Source organism: Malaclemys terrapin, chromosome 20 (genome assembly GCF_027887155.1).
Source record: "Malaclemys terrapin pileata isolate rMalTer1 chromosome 20, rMalTer1.hap1, whole genome shotgun sequence".
NCBI lineage: Eukaryota > Metazoa > Chordata > Testudines > Emydidae > Malaclemys > Malaclemys terrapin.
The window spans coordinates 18,609,439-18,637,373 of NC_071524.1; the positions used below are offsets into that span (position 1 = coordinate 18,609,439).

General features: G+C 54.3%; 2 protein-coding genes across 6 annotated transcripts; both read left to right on the forward strand.

Moving 5' to 3' along the window:
- The first annotated feature begins 4,920 nt into the window (after positions 1–4,920).
- INAFM1 (InaF motif containing 1) lies at positions 4,921–5,963 on the forward strand. The gene has a single exon (XM_054009829.1). The coding sequence runs from the start codon at positions 5,014–5,016 to the stop codon at positions 5,407–5,409; it is 396 nt and encodes a 131-aa protein (XP_053865804.1). The 5' UTR covers positions 4,921–5,013; the 3' UTR covers positions 5,410–5,963.
- A 7,629-nt stretch (positions 5,964–13,592) lies between these two features.
- C5AR1 (complement C5a receptor 1) lies at positions 13,593–27,928 on the forward strand. Of its 5 annotated transcripts, none has more exons than XM_054009783.1 (4): positions 13,593–14,564; positions 17,423–17,576; positions 18,972–19,084; positions 21,281–25,618. In XM_054009783.1, the coding sequence occupies exon 4, from the start codon at positions 21,301–21,303 to the stop codon at positions 22,369–22,371; it is 1,071 nt and encodes a 356-aa protein (XP_053865758.1). In that variant the 5' UTR covers positions 13,593–14,564; positions 17,423–17,576; positions 18,972–19,084; positions 21,281–21,300; the 3' UTR covers positions 22,372–25,618. The 5 variants fall into 5 exon arrangements, 4 of the variants coding, with proteins under 4 accessions (XP_053865758.1, XP_053865760.1, XP_053865761.1 ...); XM_054009786.1 differs by lacking the exon at positions 13,593–14,564 and adding an exon at positions 19,260–19,367 and having other exon boundaries at positions 17,110–17,576; XR_008442848.1 differs by lacking the exon at positions 13,593–14,564 and adding an exon at positions 27,753–27,928 and having other exon boundaries at positions 17,111–17,576; positions 21,281–24,331.
- Positions 27,929–27,935: the final 7 nt, after the last annotated feature.

Below are 27,935 nucleotides of genomic sequence, written 5' to 3' on the forward strand. Positions count from 1 at the left end.
GCTGGGCCTGGCTGCGTCGGGCTCTTCCTGGCGGGGGGGAGGGGATGGGCTGGCAGCACGGCTCTGAGAATGCTGCTTAAAGGGGTGGGGGCATGTGACTTGACAAATCTCTTACCGGGACAGCCTGTGTTCCTGGGCACTGCCGTGGGGATGGGCAACCTTACAGGTGCCCCTTCGCTCGGGCACGCGCTCCCTCTGGAATCCCTCTGGGCCTTGCCATCAGGGCTGTCCATTGGAGACAGAAATCTGGGCAGCTGGTGGTTTCTGTACCTGTTAAACCCAGGGCCCTGGCTAGATTCCAGCGTTGCTAGTTAATCCCCTGTCCTGAGCCACCCTCCCCCAGAACATTTAAAGCGGCTGTGGCTCCATCTCAAGCAATGGTGCAGCGTTGCTGTGTGCTGTTACGGCTTCCACCCCAGAGATGGCTGCCTTACAGTGGGTGATCTCTGTGTAAAGGCCGGTCGGGTCCCAAGGGTGACGGGCGCTGGGTAAGTGTAGCTGGATGGGTGGAACCAGAAGGAGCACTGCGGTAACATGGGTGGGCGGCTGCCCACCGGCCAGACCTCGGCGCTAAACCTGGTTTCAAATCTGTTAATAGGTTTAATCTGGATATCAGCCCCCAGCGTGGGGACCAGAAGAGCCCAGCAGGCTGGGCGCAGGGCTGGCCCTTGCTCCCTTCTAACGGCGCCGAACCTCCCCAGCGCGGTTCGGCTCACGGGTGCTTTGGTGGCACTGCAGGTGCAGGGCTCCCTGGGGCTGGCTGCTCCTGTAGTCAGCACAGCTGGTCTGTCCGCTGGGTGCTCAGAGCACGCGGCTCCTGGTGACGTGGAGCAGTCGCTCTTTGCCCAAGGGGCAGGATTGTGGTTCCCTGGAAGCTACAATGGGACCTCACACAACTGGGTGACTGGGCAACAAAATGGCAGATGAAATTCAATGTTAAGTGCAAAGTGATGCACATGGGAAAACATAATCCCAACTATACCTATAACGTGATGGGGTCTAAATTAGCTGTTTCCACTCAAGACAGAGATCTTGGAGTCATTGTGGATAGTTCTCTGAAATCATCCACTCAATAAGAACATAACATAAGAACGGCCGTACCGGGTCAGACCAAAGGTCCATCTAGCCCAGTATCCTGCCTACCGACAGTGGCCAATGCCAGGTGCCCCAGAGGCAGTGGACCAACAGGCAATGATCAAGTGATCTCTCTCCTGCCATCCATCTCCATCCTCTGACAGACAGAGGCTAGGGACACCATTCCTTACCCGTCCTGGCTAATAGCCATTAATGGACTTAACCGCCATGAATTTATCCAGTTCTCTTTTAAACTCTGTTATAGTCCTAGCCTTCACAACCTCCTCAGGCAAGGAGTTCCCCAAGTTGACTGTGCGCTGTGTGAAGAACTTCCTTGTATTTGTTTTAAACCTGCTGCCTATTAATTTCATTCGGTGACCCCTAGTTCTTGTATTATGGGAATAAGTAAATAACTTTTCCTTATCCACTTTCTCCACATCACTCATGATTTTATAGACCTCTATCATATCCCCCCTTAGTCTCCTCTTTTCCAAGCTGAAGAGTCCTAGCCTCTTTAATCTCTCCTCATATGGGACCTGTTCCAAACCCCTAATCATTTTAGTTGCCCTTTTCTGAACCTTTTCTAATGCCAGTATATCTTTTTTGAGATGAGGAGACCACATCTGTACACAGTGTTCAAGATGTGGGCGTACCATGGATTTATATAAGGGTAATAATATATTCTCAGTCTTATTCTCTATCCCCTTTTTAATGATCCCTAACATCCTGTTTGCTTTTTTGACCACCTCTGCACACTGCGAGAACATTTTCAGAGAACTAGCCACGATGACTCCAAGATCTTTTTCCTAACTTGTTGTAGCTAAATTAGCCCCCATCATATTGTATGTATAGTTGGGGTTATTTTTTCCAATGTGCATTACTTCACATTTATCCACATTAAATTTCATTTGCCATTTTGTTGCCCAATCCCTCAATGTGCAGCGGCGTCAAAAAAGCAAACAATGTGGGGCATCATTTAGACAGAAAATATCATGTTGCCTCTATCAATTCATGGTACACCCACATCTTGAATACTGCGTGCAGATGTGGTTATCCCGCTCCAGCCCTGGAAGGGTTAAAAGCCAGCCCTTGGAGAGGGCTAGGGCTGGGAGCCAATCAGAAAAGGCTGAGGGGCAGCCAATCAGGGCCACTCTGGGCCCTATAAAAGAGCTGTGGGGCCAGAAGGCAGTCAGTCTCTCTCTAGCTTTGGAGTGAATTGGCCCTAGCTGCCTGAAGGAGCAAAGGGTCCCGTGGACAGAGCCGTGCTGGGGAAGGGGAAGGCTGAGCTGGGGAGCTGAGGCCTGGCAGGAAGGCCTAGGGCGGTACTGGGATGTGGGGAAAGGCAGCAGGTCCAACCCCCTTGCCAATGATGAGTGGCCATTACAGAGGAGAGGGGCTAGATGATGACTGGCAGTAGCCACTGAGGCAAGGTGGGCATAGGGGGAGGGGGTTCCCCTGGGAAGGGAGACCCAGAGTGTGGGCAGCACCCCGAGGGAAAGGGGTGCCGGGGTCCGGGAGAGACATGGAGGTCTGAAGCAGGCGAGACACTGGCCAGCAGGGGGTGCTCCAAGACTGGAAAGTGCTAATTCCTGGACTGACCCGCAGGAGGTGCTGTGGCCGAGAGTGCTCCATCCGTTACACCCCATAGATCCATTGGACTTGGGAAAGGTTCAGAAAAGGGCAACACCAATGATGAGGGGTCTGGAATGGCTCTGTGTGAGGAGAGATTAATCAGACCGGGACTGCTCGACTTGGAAAAGAGACACCTTGGGGGGGGGCGGGGGAGGGGGAGATATGCTAGAGGTCTATAAAATCATGATAGGTGGGGAGAAAGTCAATAAGGAAGTGTTATTTACTCCTCATAACACAAGAACTAGGAACAGGAGTACTTGTGGCACCTTAGAGCCTAACAAATTTATTAGAGCATAAGCTTTCGTGGGCTACTGCCCACTTCTTCGGATGCATATAGAGTGGAACATATATTGCGGAGATATATATACACACATACAGAGAGCATGAACAGGTGGGAGTTGTCTTACCAACTCTGAGAGGCCAATTAAATAAGAGGAAAAAATTTTTTTTTGAAGTGATAATCAAGCTAGCACAGTACAGACAGTTTGATAAGAAATGTGAGACTACTTACAAGGGGAGATAGATTCTTCTTATCAAACTGTCTGCACTGGGCTAGCTTGATTATCACTTCAAAAAAAAATTTTTTTCTCTTACTTAATTGGCCTCTCAGAGTTGGTAAGACAACTCCCACCTGTTCATGCTCTCTGTATGTGTGTATATATATCTCCGCAATATATGTTCCACTCTAAATGCATCCGAAGAAGTGGGCAGTAGCCCACGAAAGCTTATGCTCTAATAAATTTGTTAGGCTCTAAGGTGCCACAAGTACTCCTGTTCTTTTTGCGGATACAGACTAACACGGCTGCTACTCTGAAACAAGCACTAGGGGTCACCAAATGACATTAACAGGCAGCAGGTTTAAAACTAACTAAAGGAAGTATTTCTTCACACAACACACAGTCAACCTGTGGAACTCCTTGCCAGAGGATGTTGTGAAGGCCAAGACTATAACAGGGTTCAAAAAAGAACTAGATAAATTTATGGAGTATAGGTCAATCAATGGCTATTAGCCAGGATGGGCAGGGATGGTGTCCCTAGGCTCTGTTTGCCAGAGGCTGGGAATGGGCGACTGGGGCTGGATCACTTGGTGATTCCCTGCTCTGTTCATTCCCTCTGGGGCACCTGGCATTGGCCACTGTCGGAGGACAGGATACTGGACTAGCTGGACCTATGGTCTGACCTGGTCTGGCTGCTCTTAGGAAGCTGCGATAGGTCTGTTGCAGGCCCTGGCCTCCCGCGCACAGAGCAAACCTGCAGTGAGCCCTTGGCCTGCCGCATGGACATAGCACAGCTCTCAGAGGCTAATGCAATCGCCCATGCTGCGGGCACCACATAGCCCCACCCTGCCCCCGTTAATCCGTGGAGCCAGCATGTTTCTTCGCTGTAGTGGGGACAGGGAGGTGTTAGAAATCTGATGCAGAAGCCAGCAGATGCGAGGAGGAAAGCTGCCTTCGTTAAGACCACAAGGATGGTGCTTCAGATATAGATGCCTCTCTGCCGAGCCGCTCTTCTGCCCCCAGACATGCCTCTCAAATGGGTGCAAGCTGGAGCATCTGTTGCAATAATTAAGGCTGCGACTTTCTGTGACTTCCGCAGCAGCTGGTGTGGCTGATTTCAGGGCCAGCTACTCGGGCGACCCACAGCCAGCCACACCGGCCGCTACTGGAGGGACCTGGAGCCAGCTACTCCGGTGGTCCTGGGGCCACCCTCACCAGCCACTGCTTGGGATGCTCTGGGCAGCTGGCTCTGGGGACCACCCAAGGGAGCGTCAGAGCAGCGGTCCCAGGGGTGCCCGGAGTGCAGTCCTGGGAGCAGCAGCTGGGGGGCAGTCAACCCCCAGCACTGGAGCAGGGCCCCCTGGAGCAGCGGGGCCCCAGAAGTAGAGGTTTAGACGGGTATTATTGGTAAAAGTCCTGGCAGCCAGGTGGGGGGGGGGGAAATTCCTTCAAGGCTGAGAACAGGAAATGTGCCCCCCGTCTCAGACTAACCCGGGGGGGGGGGCAGGCTCTGCGGTCCAAGCCCTGAGACACCCCCACCCTCACAGCCTTGGGGGGGCAGGGAGCAGAGTTCTGTCTCCTGGGACCGGCTGGGGTATTGAGCCCGCGGGGGGAGGGGGCAGTCCCGGTCGGAGAGGCTGGCACAGCGCGGGGGCGGGTCTGGCAGGGGGGGCGGGCCTGGCGCGGGAGGGGAGGGGAGGGGGGGAGGCTGCCCAGACCGGACAGGGCTCGGGCGGGGCCGGCAGGACAAGCGGTTCCCGAGCGCCCCGGGCCGTGCCAGCCTCCCCCGTGCGTCCTGGGCGCAGCCGGCATGAAGCAGCGGGAGGGAGACGGGCCCGGGCAGCCGGTGCCCCCCAGCTACGCCGGGGATCGGCCGCGGGCGGGCGGGAAGCTGCTGCTGGGGGGCGGCCGGGCCCCCCCGCGCTGGCTGCGCGTCGCCACCGTCTGCGCCTATTTCCTCTGCGTCTCGCTGGCCGCGCTGCTGCTGGTGATCTACTACGGGCTGGTGTGGGCGCCGCGGGGCCCCGGCGCGGAGAACGGCACCGAGCCCGGCCCGCGGGCCCCGCAGCTCTGCAACCACAGCGGGCCGGGGCCGGGGCCGGGGCCGCAGGAGGCGGCGGCGAAGGGGCCCGCGCAGGAGGAGCGGAGCGGGCAGCGGGGCCCCGCGGGGCGCACGGGCTGGCGAGGCCGCGACGGGACCCACTGAGGCGCCGGAGGATGGAGCCGCCCCTGGGGGCTCCCCCCGTGGGACCGAGCCGGGCCAGGAGGGATGAGAGCAGGACGGAGCCGGGGCCCGCGGCCTGGGCGTGAAGGGCTCCGCAGGCATCGCTCGGGGCGCGCAGCGGGGACCGGACGGTGAAAGCCCCAAAGCGCAGAGCGGGCGGGGGGCAGGTCCCCCCTGCTGCCGGGGAGGCGCCCAGAAAAGTCCGGACAGCCTCAGGGGGCGGCCAAGGACGGGCCGCGGGAGCCGTCACCTCTCCAGGCCTGGGGGGCACGCGTGGCCGGCTGAGCCGGGAGAAGGGCCTGGAGGCCCCGGGGGGCTGGCCGGTGCCAGGGTCGGAGGGCACCAGGCTAACCTAGCAGCATAGCCCCCCGTACCCCCAAGGCACCGTGTGCTGGCGCCAGGAGCCTGGGGTGCTTTGGGTGTCAAGGCCATAATGGACTCAGACTCCCAGGGGCTCCGGGCTGCGGGCCTTGGGCTCAGCAAATCCTGTATCCTTCTCTCCGTCTGTCTGTCCAATAAACCAGTCACTGCTCCTGCCCCAGCCTCTGTCCCGCCTCATGCCACAAACTTACCCAGCCGGGGGGGTGGGGGCATGGGAGCAGGGGGCGGGGTGAGGTTTGCAGGGAGCATAGGGATTGGGGGAGCAGGGTGAGGGGTGGGGGTTGGAGGGAGCAGGGCCCGGGGGTTGCGGGGGGGGGGGGAGCAGGGAGCAGGGGGAGGGGTGGGGGTTGCAGAGAGCAGGGTGGGGGTGGGGGGTTGCAGGGGAGTGTGGGGGTTGCAGAGAGCAGAGGGGTTCAGGGAGCGGGGTGAGGGGTGGGAGGAGCAGGGAGCAAGGGAGGTTACAGGGTGAGGGGGGTTGCAGGGAGCAGGGTGGGGGTGGGGGTTGCAGGGAGCAGGGTGAGGGGTTGGAGGAGCAGGGTGAGGAGTGGGGGTTGCAAGGTGAGGGAGAGACCGTGTCACTTTAGCCCATTCCCAGCTGTGGGAGTTGTCGCATCCAGACTGGCTGTCAGCAGATATCCTCCAGTCTCCCATATTCCAAACAGCGTCACATCCCCCCACGCAAAACTGATGCAGAAAGGGGTGTCCCTATGCACCGCTGACGGCATCACAAGAATTTTTCATTCAGTATTGTGACGGGTTGGATCACAGAAACCCCGTTGGGAACTGCCACCTGATGTGCCTAGACTACCTCGGAGCCCATTTTCCCTGCCAGTTTGGGACTTCAGTGCCTTGCCTTGTTTGAGCCAGACACGCTAGCCTGCTGCAACACAGGTCCAAGTTTAAAGGGGGGGAGGGATAGCTCAGTGGTTTGAGCATTGGCCTGCTAAACCCAGGGTTGTGAGCTCAATCCTTGAGGGGGCCACTTGGGGATCTGGGGCAAAATCAGTACTTGGTCCTGCTAGTGAAGGCAGGGGGCTGGACTCGATGACCTTTCAAGGTCCCTTCCAGTTCTAGGAGATGGGATATCTCCATTTATTTATTTATAAGTCTGAACCACATCACCCACAAGCTGCAGGCTTAACCGAAAACAGCTTAAGAAGTGCTCCTGTCTCCAGCACTCAGATATCCAACTCCCAATGGGGTCCAAACCCCAAATAAAAGGGTAAACTCATAAACTGTTCACCCTGTATAACACTGATAGAGAGATACGCACAGCTGTTTGCCCCCCCCCCCCCGGTATTATTACATACTCTGGGTTAATAAGTAAAAGGTGATTTTATTAAATACAAAAAGTAGGATTTAAGTGGTTCCAAGTAATAACAGACAGAACAAAGTGAATTACCAAGCAAAATAAAATAAAACATGCAAGTCTAAGCCTAATACAGTAAGAAAACTGAATACAGATACAATCTTGCCCTCAGAGATGTTTCAATAAGCTTCTATCACAGACTGGACGCCTTCCTAGTCTGGGCCCAACCCTTTCCCCTGGTACCGCCCTTGTTCCAGGTCAGGTGGTAGCTAGGGGATTTCTCATGATGGCTCCCCCTTTTCTCTGTTCCACCCACTTATATATCTTTTGCATAAGGCGGGAATCCTTTGTCCCTCTAGGTTCCCACCCACCCCCTTCTCACTGGAAAAGCACCAGGTTAGAGATGGATTCCAGTTCAGGTGAGATGATCACATGTCACTGCAAGACTTCATTGCCCACTTGCCAGCATACACGTATACAGGAAGACTTACAGGTAAACACAGCCAGCTACAGTCAATTGTCCTAGTTGATGGGAGACATCAAGATTCCAAACCACCATTAATGGCCCACACTTTGCATAATTACAATAGGGCTCCAGAGTTATATTTCATATTCCTAGTTTCAGACACAAGAGTAGTACATTTATACAAATAGGATGACCACACTCAGTAGATTATAAGCTTTGTAATGATACCTTACAAGAGACCTTTTGCATGAAGCATATTCCAGTTACAAATTATATTAACTCATTAGCATATTTTCATAAAATCATATAGACTGCAACGTCACAAGTATTATTAGACTTTTCAGTTTCACATCAACATTATCAGTGTGTAACCGAAATGGTTTATCAAAATCAGGTTTGACTAGAACAGGCTTTTTTTTTGGTAAGGTTTATCATGGAAATAACAATGTTACTGAATCCCCTTACAAACCCCGTGGTAATATTTGACTAGGTCAATAGCGGATTGGACCTTTTGTGATCTTGCCAGGAGTTCTTTAAAATAGGTAGTTTATCCCTATAAGCTCCTGTGACAATGCGGTTCAGGCGGAAACCAACTGAGAGTGCCAACTCAGGACAAATTGCTCAAACAGGGCAGTTACAGCCCAAGGCTGGGGTTTTTCCACCTCTAAGGCAAACCAAACCAGCCAGACTAGGAGGACTTCGGTCTCACCCCCTGGCTAACCGCAAGTCTCACAAGCAATCTCCTTAAGACACTCCAGTTTCCCAGTATTACCACCAGTGCCGCTCGTTATGGGGACAAATGGTTATGAAAACCAATACCCCAGTAAAAGAAAAAGGTTCTCCCGATCCCAAAGGACCAAGCCCCAGACCCAGGTCAATATACAAATCAGATCTTACCCACAAATCACGCTGTTGCCAATCCTTTAGAATCTAAAATCTAAAGGTTTATTCATAAAAGGAAAAAGATAGAGCTGAGAGTTAGAATTGGTTAAATGGAATCAATGACATACAGTAATGGCAAAGTTCTTGGTTCAGGCTTGTAGCAGTGATGGAATAAACTGCAGGTTCAAATCAAGTCTCTGGAACATCCCCAGCTGGGATGGGTCCTCAGTCCTTTGTTCAGACCTTCAGTTTGTAGCAAAGTTCCTCCAGAGGTAAGAAGCAGGATTGAAGACAAGATGGAGATGAGGCATCAGCCTTTTATAGTCTTTTCCAGGTGTAAGAACACCTCTTTGTTCTTACTGTGGAAAATTACAGGAAAATGGAGTCTGGAGTCGTGGGCCAGTCCCTGCATACTTTGCTGAGTCTCAAGGCATATCTGCCTTCTCTCAATGGGTCCATTGTATAGCTGATGGTCCTTAATGGGCCATCAAGCAGGCTAGGCAGAGCTAACCCCAGCTTGTCTGGGATGTCACCCAGCAGCATAGCATAAGTTTGAAATACAGACAGTATAGAGCCAATATTCATAATTTCAACTACATCACTGATACACACATATAGACAGCATAATCATAACCAGTAAACCATAACCTTGTCTTAGACATCCCATTTGACCCCCTTTATACAAGATTTGGGTGCCACTACAGGACCTTGGTTGCAACAATGATCTATATGGTCCCAGATTATATCAATAACGTCACACCCCCAACGCAAAATTGATGCAGGAAGGGATGACACAAACATCACTGACTGCATCCCAAGAGCTCCCCATCCTTGGGTTTATCTCACTATGGCTAGTATCGGGGTAGGCACTATGGCGTAGCTGGCTAAAGAACAACAGAAATGGTTCATCAAAATTGTGTTCAACAACATGATTGAACCTCTTTACAAACTCAAGGTAAAACTTGGTTAGAACAATAGTGGATTGGATCTGCTCTGGCAGCATCGTTCCTGTATGTCTCATGTGATCTTGCCAAGAGCTAAAGAAAACAGCTACTTTATCCATACAAGCTCGGGCAAATGTTTGGAACCCCATTAACATCAAATAAATGCAGATATTAATGATGTTCATAGTACAGGAATCTTGGCATTTAGCCGTGAAAGCAATATGGTAGTGTGCCTTAGTTTCCCTTCTCATACAGCACATTAGGTCTGGAATGTCTTTTCTCCTGTGAAAAGTTCCAATGCTGTTTACAGGCATCAACTGTGAAACATTAGTATAACAAGGCTTTTTAACATAAAGTGTGTTCTCATGTATTCCTTTTAACATGTTCAAGGGATTTTCCAACGGATTAGGAACATTGTACATTCTTACAGTTCTTGGTAATAGCAACACATTAGTTACAAAATCACCATTAGCAATAACAACAAATCCATTGCAAGTGTCCATCTACAATCATGGTTGTCATGCCACACCTTTGGCTCAATACCATTGGAGTTTGGGCATTTTAGGGTTAACCTGTGGCTTCCCTTTGCAAAATTCAGTTTTCTCTTTCCTCCTTGTCCTGCAGGATCACACCCTGATTTTTCTTGCTTACCAGAATTCACTGGCTGATGGGGTGGGCTCTCTGTGCTAACAGCTATTAGCAAGTCCTTCCCCTCCCAGCCAGACAAGTAATTTGCATTACCACAGACAGAAGCCAGTCCACCAGTTTTCATATCCTTAACTGCTATCATCTCCAAGGCTGGACTCTGTCTTAAAGAGATACCATACAAATCCAAAGAGTCTGAGGGTGAGAGTTTGCTTGCTCTCCCCTGCATCCTCCAGCATTTAGCCATAAAACTGTTCTGCGCTGACACACCAGTAACCAAATCTGTCCTCAGACCCTGAAGCACAAACTGCTCACTCACAGAATTAGAATGGAGACATTCCTGTTCCAACACCATTGTCTTCCCAACAAGCTGGCCAAACACAGCCACTTGGTTATAGGGCTGCTTAACTTTCTTAACAGCTCTTACTCCATCTGAGACCTTCTCAAAGCTACCCACACTGGATCTTTCGAAAGGAAAGTCAGTGGATCCATTCACAACAGAAAATTTCTGGCTGTTAGGAACTGAAACTCCCTTGATTAAATCACTCTCACACCCTTCAGTTTCAGGGAACTGCTTGCACAGATTACCATGAGGATTCCTTTCCCCAGGAGCTTTTCTAAGCAGCACATCACCCCTCACAGAAATTCTGCCCTTACCCTCTTCACCTAGGGCTTGCTCTAAAGGAACACTTTCCTGAGCAACAACAGACTTTTTCTGGGTCTTACTTACATCCAGGATCACCTTTGGCCCATCAGGCAGATTTCTACACAATCCCATAGACTTCCTAGATAAAAGGTTAGAAACATTTCCCTTCCCTTTGCCACACACAAGTTCAGGAATCCTTTCCTTCTTGCTACAAGTTTCCACACCATCAGTAGATAACACAACCAAATCACCTTCATGCTCTCCTTGTGCCCTGGCTAGGGTATTACCCGGATTAGACAGAGTTGCTACATCCTTTACCAACCACACACTAGCAACAGGCAAAATATAAGCACCAGAATTGTCTGGTCTCTGGGATTTTGCTAAGACACTAACTGGATGCAACCTAGTTCCAGTGCCATTCTCCCCAGCAGACACAGACTTAGGACCATTCCCTTCCTGGGCTTTAGTTGAATTCAGAACCAATTCTGAGACAACTGCACTATTCTCAACCATCCCAGGCTGAAAGGCACCTTCTGTCTGCTCCACAGACAAAGAAGAGCTGGAGACACCTTTTCTACCAGACACACAGCTTGGGATTTCATTTCCCTTGTCCCAGCACACAGGGCCGTTCACAGACAACTGCTTGGAGACTGGGGTAGCTTCCTCCATAGGCAAGTCAATACCCCTGACAGATACAGGCACATTTCCTTCACTATCACTATTCTCCACACAGGAAACAGGTAAGGTCTAGGGACATTCATCTTCCACTATCCCTGCCTTCCCAAACTGCTGACTAGACAAAGCCATCAGCTCACACGGCTGCCCAGGCTCCTCCAAACTTTTCCTGCCTTCCTCTCCTTTGTCCCAGCACACAGGGCTGACTACAGACAAAGACTGGGAGAGTGGGGCAGCTTCCTTACCCGGCACCTTGCCACTCCCAACAGATAAACTGCTCTTCTTACTACACTGAGCCACTGCCCGCAAATCACAGTTACCCTTTTCAGGTTCACTTTTGCAAGCTGTACTAGCCACCAATGCATCACCCATCCAAAATCCACCCTTTCCTTCCTCAGTTAGGGCTTCCACCTGACCATCCACTTTAATCTGCTCCAGAGAAACATTTTCCTGCCCAATAAGATTTTGCTGCTCTTGATTTAACTCCAGATTCACTTCTGAGACACTAGACCGACATTCAGAAACTTCATTTACAGACAAATAGCTCTCCTCAGGCAAATCATTGCCCACAATAGACACAGGTTTAAGATCATTCCTGTCCTGTGAGTGACTACCTGGACTGAACAAAGCTTTAACATTTTCCCCAATCAAAAGATCCTTAGGCAATAACTTTTTTACACCAGCTATAACTTTATGCTTAGCACCATTCCATTCAAGGTGGATTCTGGCTAAAGGCACACGGACAGTAAACTCATAGAGGACTACAACATTCACACTCTGATTTGGTAAATAATCTTCCTCTTTGACAAGATCTGCTTTAACCAGAGTGATGTTAGAAGCCATCATTTGCCCTAAACAGCTTTTACCATTGACTTTTACATTCTCTGTGAATTTTTCATTACCACTCCCATACAGAGCATTGGCACAAGTTATGGAGCCACTCTTTACTGAACACACAGTAAAAGCATTTACATAAAAGGTGGCACAATTGGGGTACATTTGGTTACACCCAGACAACTGCTCAGAGTTATACAACATACCAACATTGTTATAAACTGGACTTTCAAGAGGATACAATTTCTGCTTTTCTTCCCTTGCTTTTTTGACTGGGAGCTGAAATCTTTGCACTTTTGCCTCAGCTTCTAGTTCCTGCAATCGAATTTCTGCCAGTCTTTGTTCATGCTCAAGTTGCAGTTTACTTGCTGCCTTTTGCTTTTCAATTGCTTCTGCCTTCTGATCACTGGCCATTAACAGATCTCTCAGTCCTTGATTTGTAGCTTTCTTTCTAAAGCTTATCCCCTTTTCTGAACACAAATCTTTCAGGGCTTTTTTGTCAAGGCCCTCATATGCTCTTTGCTCACCCATTGCAACTCTTCTTTAACAAATCAAACTCTCAATCCCAAAATTCAAATGTGGATAACGCGGGGTTCTGACCCAAAGCTTAATTGACCTGGTTCTGTGGATCCTGCCGACTACGCCACTGTGACAATGCGGTTCTGGCGGAACCCAACTGAGAATGCCAACTCAGGACAGATTGCTCAAACAGGGCAGTTACAGCCCAAGGCTGGGGTTTCTCCACCTCTAAGGCAAACCAAACCAGCCAGACTAGGAGGACTTCGGTCTCACCCCACTGGCTAACTGCAAGTCTCACAAGCAATCTCCTTAGACACTCCAGTTTCCCAGTATTCCCACCAGTGCCACTCGTTATGGGGACAAATGGTTATGAAAACCAATACCCCAGTAAAAGAAAAAGGTTCTCCCGATCCCAAAGGACCAAGCCCCAGACCCAGGTCAATATACAAATCAGATCTTACCCAGAAATCGCGCTGTTGCCAATCCTTTAGAATCTAAAATCTAAAGGTTTATTCATAAAAGGAAAAAGATAGAGATGAGAGTTAGAATTGGTTAAATGGAATCAATTACATACAGTAATGGCAAAGTTCTTGGTTCAGGCTTGCAGCAGCAATGGAATAAACTGCAGGTTCAAATCAAGGCTCTGGAATACATCCCCCGCTGGGATGGGTCCTCAGTCCTTTGTTCAAAGCTTCAGCTTGTAGCAAAGTTCCTCCAGAGGTATGAAGCAGGATTGAAGACAAGATGGAGATGAGGCATCAGCCTTGTATAGTCTTTTCCAGGTGTAAGAACACCTCTTTGTTCTTACTGTGGAAAATTACAGGAAAATGGAGTCTGGAGTCACATGGGCCAGTCCCTGCATACTTTGCTGAGTCTCAAGGCATATTTGCCTTCTCTCAATGAGTCCATTGTATAGCTGATGGTCCTTAATGGGCCATCAAGCAGGCTAGCCAGAGCTAACCCCAGTTTGTCTGGGATGTCACCCAGAAGCACAGCATAGGTTTGAAATACAGACAGTATAGAGCCAATATTCATAACTTCAACTACAAAATTGGTACACACATATAGACAGCATAATCATAACCAGTAAACCATAACCTTGTCTTAGACACCCCATTTGACCCCCTTTATACAAGATTTGGGTGCCACTACAGGACCTTGGTTGCAACAATGATCTATATGGTCCCAGATTATATCAATAACGTCACAGCTCCGACCTGGTGTATCTTCTGTGCCAACAATTATAGGCAAATTTCCCCCTCCCTTGTCAGACTGGTAATTTGCATCAACACTGACACTAGTTTTCAAATTCTCATCATTGTGCATACCGCAAAATTTCATTTCCCTTCTTAGAGTTGACTCATTCTCCCCATCAGCAGTCTCAGGTCTTTTTCCCTTCACCTTTCTCCTAGAGGGTTGAGATCTGAACCTCCCTGCTTAAAGAATCCCGTGGCTGGCTGGGTGTGTCCACCAACTGCAGCCCCACTGGGCTCTGAGCATCTACCCGGACACTCTCCTGCATTCTTACTTTTAGATCCACCACCCAGAGACTGGACTCGATTTACAGGGACATAATCAATGCCTACCAACAAGTCAGAATCAGGATTCTGCTTACTCTCCTCTCTCCATTCTTGGTTCCACATCGGAGCAGACGGGCCCGAGCCCACCTCTGACCCCTCTCCCTGCTCCTAAGGGCTGAACTGGCAATTCGCCCGCAGAGCCCTGGAGCTTCCTGTTTGCGGCATTATAAAACCTCAGCCTTCGCTGCCCATTGGCGCTTGGGAAATCGCCTGCAGCACGGACGCAGCCTGCGGGGTCGGGATACACGGGGACGGGGTGAGTGCTTGCTTAGCTCTGTGCCGCTGTTCCCGTAGCTTGATTTCGCAGCTTGGGTTCGTAGTTCGTGGTGGTAACTGGCCAGGAAAGCCGGGCACGCGTGTAGATCAATCTCTGATAATTTTCATATGACTTTACATTGTGCCTCTTCATATAACCTTGTGGTGGGTCTACCCACGTGTAACCTCTGTTTTCATGGAACTTTGTATCAAAGCCTCATTTAGAAACTTTGCATTGCCCTTGGTATAATATTATAGCCCCTAAGGATAGAATAAAATAGAAGAAAAATTTCTGTTTGCTAGCAGTAGAACAAGAGCTCTCCCCCCCACTCTTAATCAATTGCCCTGTTGAATGAATGAGGAGTGAATGAGGAAGGCATGGAAGGCAGCACCTCCAGACAGCCTCAACTGTTGGAGAGGGGCTGGGAGCCAGACCCAAGGACAATAAAACGTGTCAAGTGGGCTCATTAAAGAGAAGCAGACATACTGAGGACCTCGGGGGTTAGAAGTAAGCACCTTCTTTTGGAAACACCCTCTTTGCAGCATTGGGACAACACTCAAAAGAAAGCAGCACAAAGGACCAATGGACACAGACACAGAGTTTGAATCTGGTATAGATTTGCATAAGAAGGAAGCTGCTATAAAAGTGAGGTGTCTTGCAGAGGACCCCGGGTCTCGTCTTGTCAACATGGGAGCATCGATCCGGATCGGCAGAAGCCCGGCTCCACCCCCTCCCCCATCTAACTCACCTGGCCAGTGAAGTTAAGGGGAGCAACTAATTGGTAACAACAAGACGGAGTGTGTTTGTGTGTGTGTGTGTGAGTGTAAGTGTAATATATTATATGCATATAATACAGTGTTAATGAATACATGTATTACTAATAAATGTGGCATTCTGCCTTATTCCCCCTGAAAAGATCCTGTGCAGTACTTTAAGTACAACACGCGGAAGAGCCCATCGATGTCAGGCGCACACCGATGCCCTTTGATGTTGGCAGCAGAACGTTACCCAAAGTCTTCCACGTGTAACCCTTCTGCCCATCTAAGTTGGCAGCAACAAGGGCCGGGTTCTGTATCTAGGGGTTCCGCTTCAATAACACAGTGCAAAACCGGCTCGAGCCCCCACCCAGTGACCTGGGACAATTACATACCACCCCCTGGGTGCCTCTAAGAGGCAATACTTCCCCTCTCGCAAGCACGGAGTCTGAGTGTAACAGAAAATGTTTAATAACATGAGGTAAACGACATCAGCATTAAATTGGAAAAACACCACAACTAGAGTTCATAGACCAAACCATGAGCGAAGACCCACCCCAGCAAATTGGGCCGTGTCCTCTCCCGTTGGTTCTTGGAACCAGCGACCCAAGAATCACCAAAGTCCCAAAAGTCCGACAACCCCCCAAAGTCTCTGTCCCTGATCAGTGCAGCCCCAGAGTTCAAAAGGGGGGGTATGTGTGAGCAGGGTGTTAAGGGGCACCTTACGTGATCCGAGGCCAACCGGCTGCTTCTCCGTGGGGTTCCACCCAGCCTTCACCACGAACTGCTCCACTCCACCCGCAGTCCCACTCCTGCCGTCCCACGAACTGCTCTGGCAGCTGCTCCGCTCTGCTCACCGACCTGTGAGCCGTGCCGCTCCGTGCCGCTCCGCTCCGCTCCGCTCACCGACCTGTGAGCCGTGCCGCACCGCGCTGCTCCGCTCCGCTCCGCTCCACTCCACTCACCGACCTGTGAGCCGTGCCGCTCCGCTCCGCTCCGCTCTGCTCCGCTCACCGACCTGTGAGCCGTGCCGCACCGCGCTGCTCCGCTCCGCTCACCGACCTGTGAGCCGCTCCGCTCCGCTAGCTGCTCTGCCAGCCGCTTAGCATTATAGCTTCAGGCTCCCCCACTAGTTAACACCACCTCAGTGATCTCAGCTCTTTTGTGATTTCAGCTCATAGTAGGGGAGCCCCAGTGCTAGTGCACCACTGGCCCAAAGTGAATTCAGTTCAGCAGTCTGTAACTAGACTTCTAATGGAATCAAAAGTTAGCTCTGATATTCAACAATGGAGAGAGGAGGTAGTGCAATTGGTGTTTCAACCCCTCAGAGAGGGCCCATACCATCAGGTACAAATACCTGTCCCCATCCTCTCTCAATTCACTGGGTTTTGTAACCCATGCCCCTTGACAAGCACATGCTACTTAGGTAATGGTGAATGACTCACTCAGTCCTTCTGTCATACACAGTTCCACTGGCCTTGATTCACAGAATCAGGGTAACAAAACTTTATTCTTCCTGCCCCAATAACAGAGAAACTGGGGATCCCACACCAGCCAAAGTAACCACTTTGAGTTGCTGTTGTTTCATGCCAGGCGAGTGGGTGTGCCTATGCAAACAAGATCAGCCCCTGGAGTTCTTTTCCACACTCGCCATAATTCACCACCAGATGTCAGGGTAGAGCTCATCCTGACTCTGCTTACACACGTCACCCATCCTTTTTGTAGGCTTTAGTTTGAACAAGAGTCTATGGGTCTTGCTGGGTCGCGCTGCCTCTGGGTACTGTGTGATGGATCACCCGTCAATTGCAGATGTGACCGTCAGCCTCGGACCTGGCTTTGATCTTGTTTCAATTGCACCTTTGTTCTTTTCTTTTAGGGTGGACTCTTCTCACTTTGTCATGTTGTCTGCATCTTCAGCCCTTGGTGTTTGCATTTTACCTTATGGGGACAGGCTGGGGCTGGAGGTTGATCCCATTATCCATGCATCCCTCACTCACACATCTGAACTAAGTTAATAAGGTTACAGTAGGTTTTGCAAAATGGACTAAGCATTTCAAAATGGAGTTTTAGATACAATATGGAAAACACAATTTCATTCTTCAGCTCTACACTGCAGGCCTGGAGCCATCTCTTCTCGGAGGCGTGGTGGGGCCTTCCAGCGGGGAACAGCCGAGCCCACGGGGCAAATGCCGATGTCTTCCTGCCTGCACTTCGTGGGCAGCAGCTCCTCTACAGGACATAGTCAAAGGGTTTAGGGGTGAGATTCTGTCTGCTCCCCCTGCGTCCTTGTGCCAGAGCTGGGGTGTGTCCCCCCCGTTGCCTTTCGCAGAGCTACTGGCATGGCCAGCGGGAGGAATATGGGGCTCCATCAGGGCGCAGAGCCGTAGGGAACAGAACCCGGGAGCCCTGTTGCTCTGACCACTAGCCCCTGCTGCTCTAAACCACTAGCTCCCCTGTCTAGCACCGGGGCTAGGCCCCCGGAGTCCTGGGTCCCAGAGGGGTGGAGGGGAGGTGGGACCCCGGGTGACTAATGAAGAGACGGCCCAGGTGCCCGTTTTCACCCACACAGGTGCAATCGTGGAGTTTCTCAAGTAGGAACGCAGAGGCAGAATCAGGCCTGAAGTGGGCCCCCGCCCCACCCCCCGCCCCACCCCCCGCAGCTAGCAAAGGCCTCTCAGCTGGGAGGGCCGCAGGGAGCTACCCCAGAGGGATCCCGTGTTCCTGCCCCAGCTCCGGGAGGGGGCTACAGCCTGAGGTCCCTCTGCTTCCCTCTCTCCTGGGTGGAAGGAGATGGAGGTAGGGCTGGTTCCTACCCCCCGTCCCGTAGCTACCGCCCTTGCTGCAGCCTCAGCAGAGGAGAAGTCTGAATGGGCCCTGGGATGGAGCTCCCCCCAAAGGGTCCCTCAGGGGCAGGGCCGAGGTGCACCAGGGGGGTTTGGGTTCTGTGGGTAGCGCCCAAGATGCAGACGGCTGGGAGGCCCCATGGCAAGGAGCTCACAGCCCGGTGTGGGGGCGGGGCACTCACCCACCCGGGCCCTGCAGCAGGAAGGAGGCTGAGGTGAGGTTTTTGCGAGAGGAGACTCTCCCCGGCCCCAGCTGCCCAGGCTATCTGCAGCGACGTGGCTGCTGGCAGCAGACAGGTGTCCCGCCATGGCTCAGTGGCTCTGAGCCGCTGGGGAAGAAGGCTCATGTGAGCCAAAACCTCACCCACTTGGCTGGCTGAGTTAATCTCCCAGGATGCAATTCCGTTCCAAACAGCCCCTTTGAGATCTCCTGTGCCCGACTCGTCTGCCTGCGCAGGGGCCCTCTGCCATCACCGCCTCCGTCCTGAGCAGGTGTGTGTTTGCACCGGTCTGGAGACCAGACAGGGAGCTGAGAATGTACCTTGCACCGTCATTTACCCCACGGGAGAGTGTAGCTGTCCTGACCTGGGGGGCGTTTCACGGGTGTAAACGCCTGCATGAAGTGCTGGGGGGCCGGAGAACGGGGCCCCGAGGGGTTTAGGTGAGGGTGGCAGCACTGGGAATCAAACCCAGAGCTCCAGGAATGGGGGTGGAAGCCTCCACCATAGCCAGGTTCCTTTCTGGGCCGCCACCCCACCTCTGACCCCTCTCCCTGCTCCTAAGGGCTGAACTAGGCAATTTCTCTGCAGAGCCCTGGAACTTCCTGTTTGCGGCATTATAAAACCTCCGCCTTCGCTGCCTGTCCGCACTTGCGAAAATCGCCTGGAGCACGGACGTAGCCTGTGGGGTCTGGGCACACGGGGTGAGTGCTTGCTTAGCTCTGCGCCGCGTGCCCGGAGCCATCTCTTCTCGGGGGCATCATGGGGCCTTCCAGCGGGGAACAGCCGAGCCCATGGGGCAAATGCCGATGTCTTCCTGCCTGCACTTTGCGGGCAGCTCCTGTCCAGCCTCTCTGGCATTGTCATTCTCTCAGACAGGCACAAGTTGCTATGGATAGACTGGTTTGGCCTCAAAGCTTGTTGTTAAGCCGCTCGGGGCGTTGCTGAAAGTGGCCTGATCAAAGGAGGGTGTCTATCAGAATCCAGGTGAGACGGTTAAGTGCTGGCTCTGGGCTGGAGCTCCTAGATCATTTGCTTTCCCCCCCCCATCCCGGTCCCCTGGGCTCGCTCTGATAGTCTGCCCACAAATCACCCCACACCAGACCAGTCGTGTCCCAGGTCAAGATTTGCCTGTCGCAATGGCTGCATTTGGGGTGGAGCTTTAGATAGGCTGTGGGTCAGCATGTGAGTTGTTGGGACGGTCTCGGGGTTGGTCCGTGGTGTGGCAAGCCTGTTCCGTTTGATGCTGACAGTCAATTCCTGGCACCCGCGCCCGCTCTTCTCTAATGGGCAACTCGTCACTGCCATAAAACAAGGCTTGGGCTGCCTCTACACGAGTGAGCTTTTTGGTATGAATGTAAAGTGGTGCAGTTATACTGGGGTCACCCCCGTGTAGACACACTTACTCCGCATCAGAGCAGTGGCTTTCAGTGTAGTTGCTTGGGAAGGAGTTGGAGCTAATCAGAAAAAGCCGCTCTGATACTGGACTCAATGCCCCTCGGCGGCTTACCCCCGTGTAACTCGACTGGTGGAACCAGTCACACGTTCCTGTGTGCACCAGGCTTGAGACTTCCCCTGCACCAGGGATTTTTTCCCGGTTCCGTTCTCTAGTTCAGTTAAAATAGTTTAAGTCACTGTTTTTGGCAGCTAGGGGCTTGGTCTGCGTTTAACCCAGCCTGGTTGGATCGGTGTACAACCACACTGCTCTGCCAATTAGCTCCGATACGTGTCAGGTGCCAGGGCACCCCCACGCCCTGAGCTGTCCGTCCCCCAATAGTTATGACCACCCAGCCTGCTTTGAGCCCTGGCAGAAGGGCTCCTGTGTTTACGAAACTCTGCCTTTGGGAAATTGGATTGTTCTGTGGCTAGAAACTCCGCAGCATTGGAGCTGCCATCTGCCTTGGGCTAAAGAACCTCATTTCTGCACATTTAGCTTTGTTAGTAACTGTACGTGCTGACGCACCATCACCTGCTCTGGCCACTAGACTCCACTGCCCCCCCAGAGCTGGGAATAGACCCCAGGAGTCCTGGCTCCCAGCAGCCCCTGGGTAGCCAATAGCTCCCGCTCCCCTCCCAGAGCTGGGAATAGACCCCAGGAGTCCTGGCTCCCAGCCCCCTGCTCTGACCCACTCCCCTCCCCTCCCCGCGATGGGGAGAGAATCCGTGAATCTGAGGTTCTGCTGTTGCACGATCACATTATTCTTGTCACCAGCCTAAAGCAGGGGGAGATGCCGAGCTCAGGCCCTTACTGCTATCCACGTGGGGCCCAGCTCAGCGCAGCAACCTGCACCAATCGGATGGGGGTTTTCACCGAGGGCCCAGTCCTGTAAGCATTGCTGCCCATGCCTCCCGGCTCAGGGCTCTCGCCCGGAGAGAGTGCTTTATAAATAGCAGTTGCTTTTTCCTTCCTGCCCCAATTACATGGCTTTCCTCTTTCATCATGGGAAGGATGCGACATTGGGCAACTGGCTTCACAATGCAGAGTCGTCCTGCAACTGGGGAGCCTGGGAGCAGAGCGCGGAGACGCTCGGGCCCAGGTCCTTAGCTTCCAATGGGCATTCGCTGGCCTGTGCGAAAGGCGCTGGGGGCCTCAGCCCAGCTCCCAAGGGGGAGCAGCCCATCCGCAGGGAAAGGTCCCCCCCACAACGCCTGTCAGTCAGTTTAGATCCCAGCCACACTTCCTGAGTCCTTCCCAGCGGGACGCCAGGCGGTCCCATGAGTACAAATGTTCAGTTCTTTTTTAAAAATGACGCTAAGCTCCTGGCCTCACAGAGATCTTATGTCGCTGAGTTCCACAGGCCAATCTGGATCTGTGTTTTAATACAACTGTGCGGTTACGGTGCCATTCCCGCAGAGTAGCAGGACGTGACTAGCCTTTGTATTTTATTGTTTGTTTACAGGATACAGACCCTGCTGCAGAATGAACGTCACCGAGTTGTCTGGTGACTACGATCTTGACTTTAACTTCACTGCGCCCATCTTCGAAACGCCGGATCCGCAGCCTTTCCGGCTGACCCCCATCCTGTGGGCAGCTCTGGTTCTCTACTCCCTCGTCTTCCTGCTGGGCGTGCCGGGGAACGCGGCTGTCATCTGGGTGACGGGCTTCAGGATGAAGCGCACGGTGAACACCGTCTGGTTCCTCAACCTGGCGGTGGCCGACCTACTGTGCTGCCTGGCGCTGCCGTTCCTGGCCGTGCCCGTGGCCCGCAGCAACCGCTGGGAGCTGGGTGACTTCGCCTGCAAGCTGCTCCCATCCCTCATCATCCTCAACATGTTTGCCAGTGTCCTGCTCCTGACGGCCATCAGCGTGGACCGCTGCGCCCTGGTGACCAGGCCCGTCTGGTGCCAGAACCACCGCACGACCCGGGTGGCCTGGGGCGTGAGTGGGGCAGCCTGGCTCCTGGCTCTGCTCATGACCCTCCCAACCTTCATCTTCCGGAAGACGCACGCCGAAGCGTTCTCAGACAAAGTGACGTGTGTCCTGGAGTACGTTCAAGTGTCCAGTTACCAGACCGCCGTTGAGGTGTCCGTCGCATCCTTCCGTTTCGCCGCCGGCTTCCTGGTCCCCTTCGTGGTGATTGCCACCTGCTACGGCCTGGTCCTGGCCCGCGTCCACAGGAGCCGTTTCACTCGCTCGCGCAAGACCATTAAGGTCATTCTTGTGGTGATCGTCGGCTTCTTCGTGTGCTGGCTCCCCTACCACGTGGTGGGGCTGATCCTGGCCACCAACAAGTCGAGAACGAGCCTGTTCAAAGGTGCCTCTGAGTCCGACCCCCTGACTGTGGGTCTGGCCTACGTCAACAGCTGCCTCAACCCCGTCATCTACGTCATCATGGGCCAGGACTTCAAAGACCGGTTCCAGCGCTCGCTGAAGACCATCCTCCGCAACGTGCTGAGCGAGGATTCGTTCTCCGTGGGTGACAGCAGGAAGAAGACCAGATTCACTCAGGAGACCAAGTCCACGATGGAGGACCAGAGCATCGGGGTGTGAGCTGGGGAACGGGCCTCTGGCAGCCCCACCGTGAGCCGGACTTGTGACATGTCAGGTGACGGCTGCCTCCCCTTCATTCACTGTTGTTACCCTGGGGGGTCCATGCAGGGCACACAGCCGTGTGGCCACCGCCCCTGCACCCCCCCAGGCCCTGCAGGCTGTGGGGTGGGGCAGACGGTGATTTAATGCACATAGTGCCACCTCTACATTTGCATATCTGAATAGTCATGCTCTCATTCTCCTATTTCCCCATCATCCAACCCTTTGGTGCCTCACTCCCCTTCCTACCCTCCCAGCTCCTGCCTTGATTCCCTCCAGTCTCCAGTTCCCCATGTCCCCCTGCTCCAAATTCCTTCTCCATCCCTTCCCCCGAGTCTGACCCCACCCGCAACAACCCCTCTGCCATAGAGACATGACTGGAGCAACACCCAGAATCGCTCTACAACCACATCTCCATGGCTACAGGCCACACTCTGGGTGGGTCTCCTCTCTGGCTCGGGTCCTCTCTGTGGTTGGAGACCTCCATGCAGTGGGGTCTCCTCTCTGGCTGGGGTCCTCTCTGTGGTTGGAGACCTCCATGCAGTGGGGTCTCCTCTCTGGCTGGGGTCCTCCGAGAGAGAACCTGCCTCCAGGAGGCTAACTATAGAGATGTGGCGTATGGAGTCTCACCCTCAGCTCTGCAGCTGTCCCAGGCAGGAGCCCTGCATTGGGTGCTTGCCAATCCAAGAGCCAGGCTAGAGCTGGTGGCCCTCAGCCTGGGTTCCTCTCTCCCAAGCTACGGGGGTAACTCCTCTGCCAGGCAGCAGTAGTAGCCTGTTACCCTCTTAGGCAAATCAGCCACAAGAGGGCGACAGAGACCCGCCCTCCCTAGCACGGGGCTTAGGGAGACCCAGGGCCGCAGGACGTGACTCTCCCTGTCCCTTATGCAGTCGTCGGCACCAGCCCAGGGTGTGAAGCACAGGTCGGAACGGGGCAGCGTTTGGGCACGCACTCTGCAAGGGGGGGGCCGAGCACCTGAGAGCCAGGCGCCCATGGGCATCCATGCAAGCACCCCCGTGCAAGCTGCAGCAAGCAGCATCCACCAGGGAAGATTACGGGAGAGTTTCTAGCCTCCCACCCCTGTTGCCAGAGGCTCGGAATTTTCTGTAACTTCCCCCTTTTAGGGCTGGGATTTTGGGGATTAGGTTTTTGGAGCCAACTGCCCCCGCCCCACCCCCCCAGCACCCTGCAGAGGCACCATCCCGGAAATGTTGGTGGTTTGGTTTTTGTGTCATGGGGGAGGACGACTGGCAGGAAATCACCCTCCTGCTCCAGGGCACGAGCCAGCCAGAGACTTCCCAGGAGGTGACAGGTCTGAGTGCACCTCTGCCAGGCCCAGGCCTGGGACACAGCACCCTGTGCTGACCCAGGGGGTCTGAGTGAGTCCTGGCACCTCTGGGCTTCCCTCTGGGAGCCGGTGCCCAGCAAGCCAAAGTATTGTTTGTTTTAACCATAGGAACAAAGCATTTAAAGGGGAAAAGGGTTTTAAAAACAGTCTGCGACCATTTCTCTCCTACCTAAAACCATTCTGCGATGGGGATCTAGACAGGGCCGGCGTCTTCAGTTGCCCCAGCGGCTCCTGCATGTCACCCTGGCCCCCCCAAACAGCCCCTCCCAGGAGACGCTCGTTACAAACGCTCGAGTCCCTTTGCTCGCGGGCGTGCACAGGCCTCGGGCTGGCTTGGCGCTATCTCCTACCAGCACTCAGGCATTTGCTGAGCAGTGGCTTATCTTGAGCTGTCCTGCGTCCTTCCTGCTGGTTTGTGCGGCCAGATACTGATTGAACTGAACCAACAGCTTCATCCCGCGACGTCCACAGACAGCGGCCATCCCCTGTCGGGGCTCGGCTCCAGCTCCGTCACCCCTCGAGTCTCGTCCCTGCACACCGGCCTCTGGAGCAGCTGGGACTGGCTGGGCAGAGGTAGCGTGAGTCCTGCCCTGATCCGTGGTCCCGGAACCCCCCAGGAGGTCTCACCATGACCCTCCCTCCAGCCCCGTGTGATTGTGCATTGCTCCCTCCGGGCCTGGCAGCCCCGGTCCCTGCGGCGCCCCCTCGGCCCTGGGCTGAGGTCCCCCTGCCCTGGCAGATAAACAGTGGCTCTGTGGCTTGCTCCTTGGCGCTCCGCCTTCCTCCATTAGCCTGTACGCGGCTCTGCTTACCCTGGGCGAGGCCCCTCCGTCGCCCGCTGGGTCAGCGCCAATGTGATCCTGGGGGTGTTTCCAGGTTTGCCATAAACACAGACATGGCTGCTGCCGGGTCTCTCCTTGACTCTTGCTGTGACGATGAGTGTGGGGCATCTGGGGGGGCATGAAGCCACCTGTTTATTTGTCAGGGCCGGGGAACAAGGCACCCGAGGGGCTGGGAATGGGGCTGCCACGCCCTGAAGGGAGGGTTGGGGTGTGTGTTACATTTAGCAGTTTCTGGCGCTGTCCACAAGGCTGGGCTTCTTGGGGCGCTGGTTCTGCACACACTGTCCAGAGGTCTCTCTTTGCCAGGGTCCCGTACGCGGACCAATTCATGCACCACACAGTGGGGGGTTCTTCAGATTCCTGCCCCCCCCAGCGCGCGGTGCTGCTCCCGGGAGACCCGAGTAACTGCTCCCCGTGTTCAGTGAATAAACGTGCCTCTTTGTCGCTGCGTTGGAGTTTGTGTTGGGATGTTGGGCTGGTGCTTCAGGGTTAAAAACTGAAAAGCAGAAGCCCTGTTCCTAGCTGAGCTCATCATCTCTGGTGTTTTCCTGGGCGTCTGCCCTGCGACGTAGCTAGGGACAGCTGCATGTGGAGACATGGGGCGGGGGCAGGCCATGAAAGCAGCGTGTCTGAAAGGCGCCACAGGCTGGGTGCCTGGTGGGGTCTGATGAGCGGAGGGTGAGGGGCTTCCCTCTGCCTCAGTCCGTGGCCCTGAAGCACACCGAGTCGGGTGCTTCCCAGGGGACGCGGAGCGTGACGTTCCCTGGCCCCAGGACTCTGATCCCGCAGTCAGATCCAGGCCGGTGCAGGGGGGTCACGATCCAAGGAGCCCAGCCGCTGGGTGCTGGGGGCTTTTCGATGTGCCACAAGCGAGGGAGCGGCAGGGGCAGGGGCAGCACACGCTGGCCAGGAGGGTGCAAGCAGAAACATCTCCAGTGAGTCTGTGAATTATGTATGTTCCATCTATATGCATCCGAAGAAGTGGGCTGTAGCCCACGAAAGCTTATGCTCTAATAAATTTGTTAGTCTCTAAGATGCCACAAGTACTCCTGTTCTTTTTGCGGATACAGACTAACACGGCTGCTACTCTGAAACCTGTGAATTATGGTCGCACCTAAAGGCCCCAATCCTATCCCAGCCCCCGTTGTCTTAGGGGCTGTAAAGGACAGGCCCCTGCCCCCACCGCTAACAAATCCAGAGCCCAGCTGAAAGGTGGCTGATTTGGTTACACACCTGACCCTGGGGTCAGCAGGATCCTCGGGGGGGGGGGGGGGGGAGGGTGTCACGGAGTATGCGGGACTCAGGGCCCTGCACCCCCGGCTTCCTGCGATTCACCATGACTCTCAGCCAGCCAGTAAAGCAGAAGGTTTATTTAGACGACAGGAATACAATCCAAGACAGGTCTTGCAGGCACAGACAACAGGGCCCCCCCTCAGTTAGGTCTATCTTGGGGTCCCAGGGCACCCCAGCCCCCTTGGGAGGTCAGAGCCCTGTCTGCCTCCCAGCCACATCACCAGCCAGCTCCTGAAAATCTGCCTTCAGTGACCCCTCCCACAGCCTTTGTTCAGTTTCCCGGGCCAAGGTGTCACCTGGCCTCTAACCCCTTCCTGGGTTCTCATGTTACATGCTCAGGTATTCTCCATCGGTCAGTCTCCCATCCCCCAATGCAGACCATCCTAGCCACACTCCCCTGTCAGCATTCACAGACCACAGTAAGAACAGTCCCAGTTCGTCACAGGGGGTGCGTTTGGCAGTTGTGCCCAGGCCTCTCCCCCACCCCCCAGGGCAGTAGCCAGACACTAACCCCAGTTCTTGTTTCTGGTGTTTATTTGGAGGCTGGTCACAGGACAGCTGGGGAATGTTCTTGCTGCCCTAAGCAAACCGGCAGCTGCTGACGCAATCGGCCCCCGCACCCCTGCCCAGGGTGGCAGCTGTCCCAGCTCATACTCAGCTGTGGGGGGGTGTGGGGTGTGGGGGAGCTGTAGGAGTTAGAAATGCAGAAATGTCGGGGCTTGTGCAAGAGGCTGCGGGCTGTTGCAGCGGTTCTGGGTGGAGTTCTTAGCACACCAGCCCCTGGGGAAGTGGCCCCCATCTCCGCTCTGTGGAGGGCTCCCAGTCCCCCTGCTTCGGGGCCGGAGCTGACCCCTCACCGGGCAGGGGCGAGGTGGAGGGCACGTTATCCCATCACCGTCTCTGTAGCAGTGGGCAATGGCCTCTATTGAAGACTGGGCTAGAGGGACCCTGGGCTGGTCCAGGCTGGCCACGCCCTCGATGCTGGGCATTGTGAATTTGTCAGGTCTCTGCGAGCACCGCTAAAGCCCCCTCCTCCCTCTGGGGGACCTGGGCTCTTGGTCGGTGTTGGGGGTGGGAAGATCCCGCTCCAGCCCCGGCTGTGATGCTGCAGAGCGGCCAGGCACTGAGTGGGGAGTCTCTCACCAGCGCATTTTGACAGGGCCCCCGGCCAGCCCTGCTCTGAGGAGCAGCCGGCAGTGACCCACACCCTGCTCCTGGGGGGCGGGACTCAAAGGCTGGTGCTAGTTTGTTTGCTTCTCTCTGTGCCATCCGCTGGGGACTGGTGCGGGTCCGTGCGGTGGGCCCTGCTTCATAAACAGACTCTGAGTAGAAAGGGCTAATAAAGGATTCACTGCCGGAGTCCGGCCGGCAGCTCGGAACCATCCCCGGCACCGTCTGCGGCTGTCCCCGTGACACGCCTTGTTCACGTGTGTGACAGCTGAGTGAGTGACCCCCTCTACCCCAGCCCCGACAGCCTGCGCTCGCCTCCGCCCTGCCTGGGCTGGGGCATTGACGGGGGAGCCCCGGGCCGGGACTGCGTGGCAAACACAGGGAAGAGCCCAGAATGCCCATCACCCCACCCTGATGCCCGGCTCTGGCCAGAGCCCCCTGCAGCCCCTCCCGGCCGCGCGTCCGGCCCGTTCTGCTGCCGTTGCAGAATTCCCAGCTTCCCCATTCTCTGGAACTTAGCTTCCTCCTCCCGGCAGCCAGGCCCCATTGCCCAATGCTCTGGGGTGATGCAAAGGAAACCGCAGGGACAGCTCCAGCTAGGCCTGGGTCTCTTCAGGGAGGGGCATGCGGGGCAGGGGGTCCTGTTAACCCTTCGGTGCCCTGGGCTGAGGTTTCCCTTTATGCGGCAGGGAAGCAGCGACGACTCCCATCCACAGAGCGCAGCAGCGGCCGGCCCGCGCCTGGGTGGGGACAGCTTGGAGCCGAAGCCCCGGCAGAGGCGGGTAAGCCAGTGGGGAAGGCACCGGGCTGGGACTCAGGAGACCTGGCTCCAACGCACAGCTCTGCCACCGACGCCCACTGCGACCTGGGGT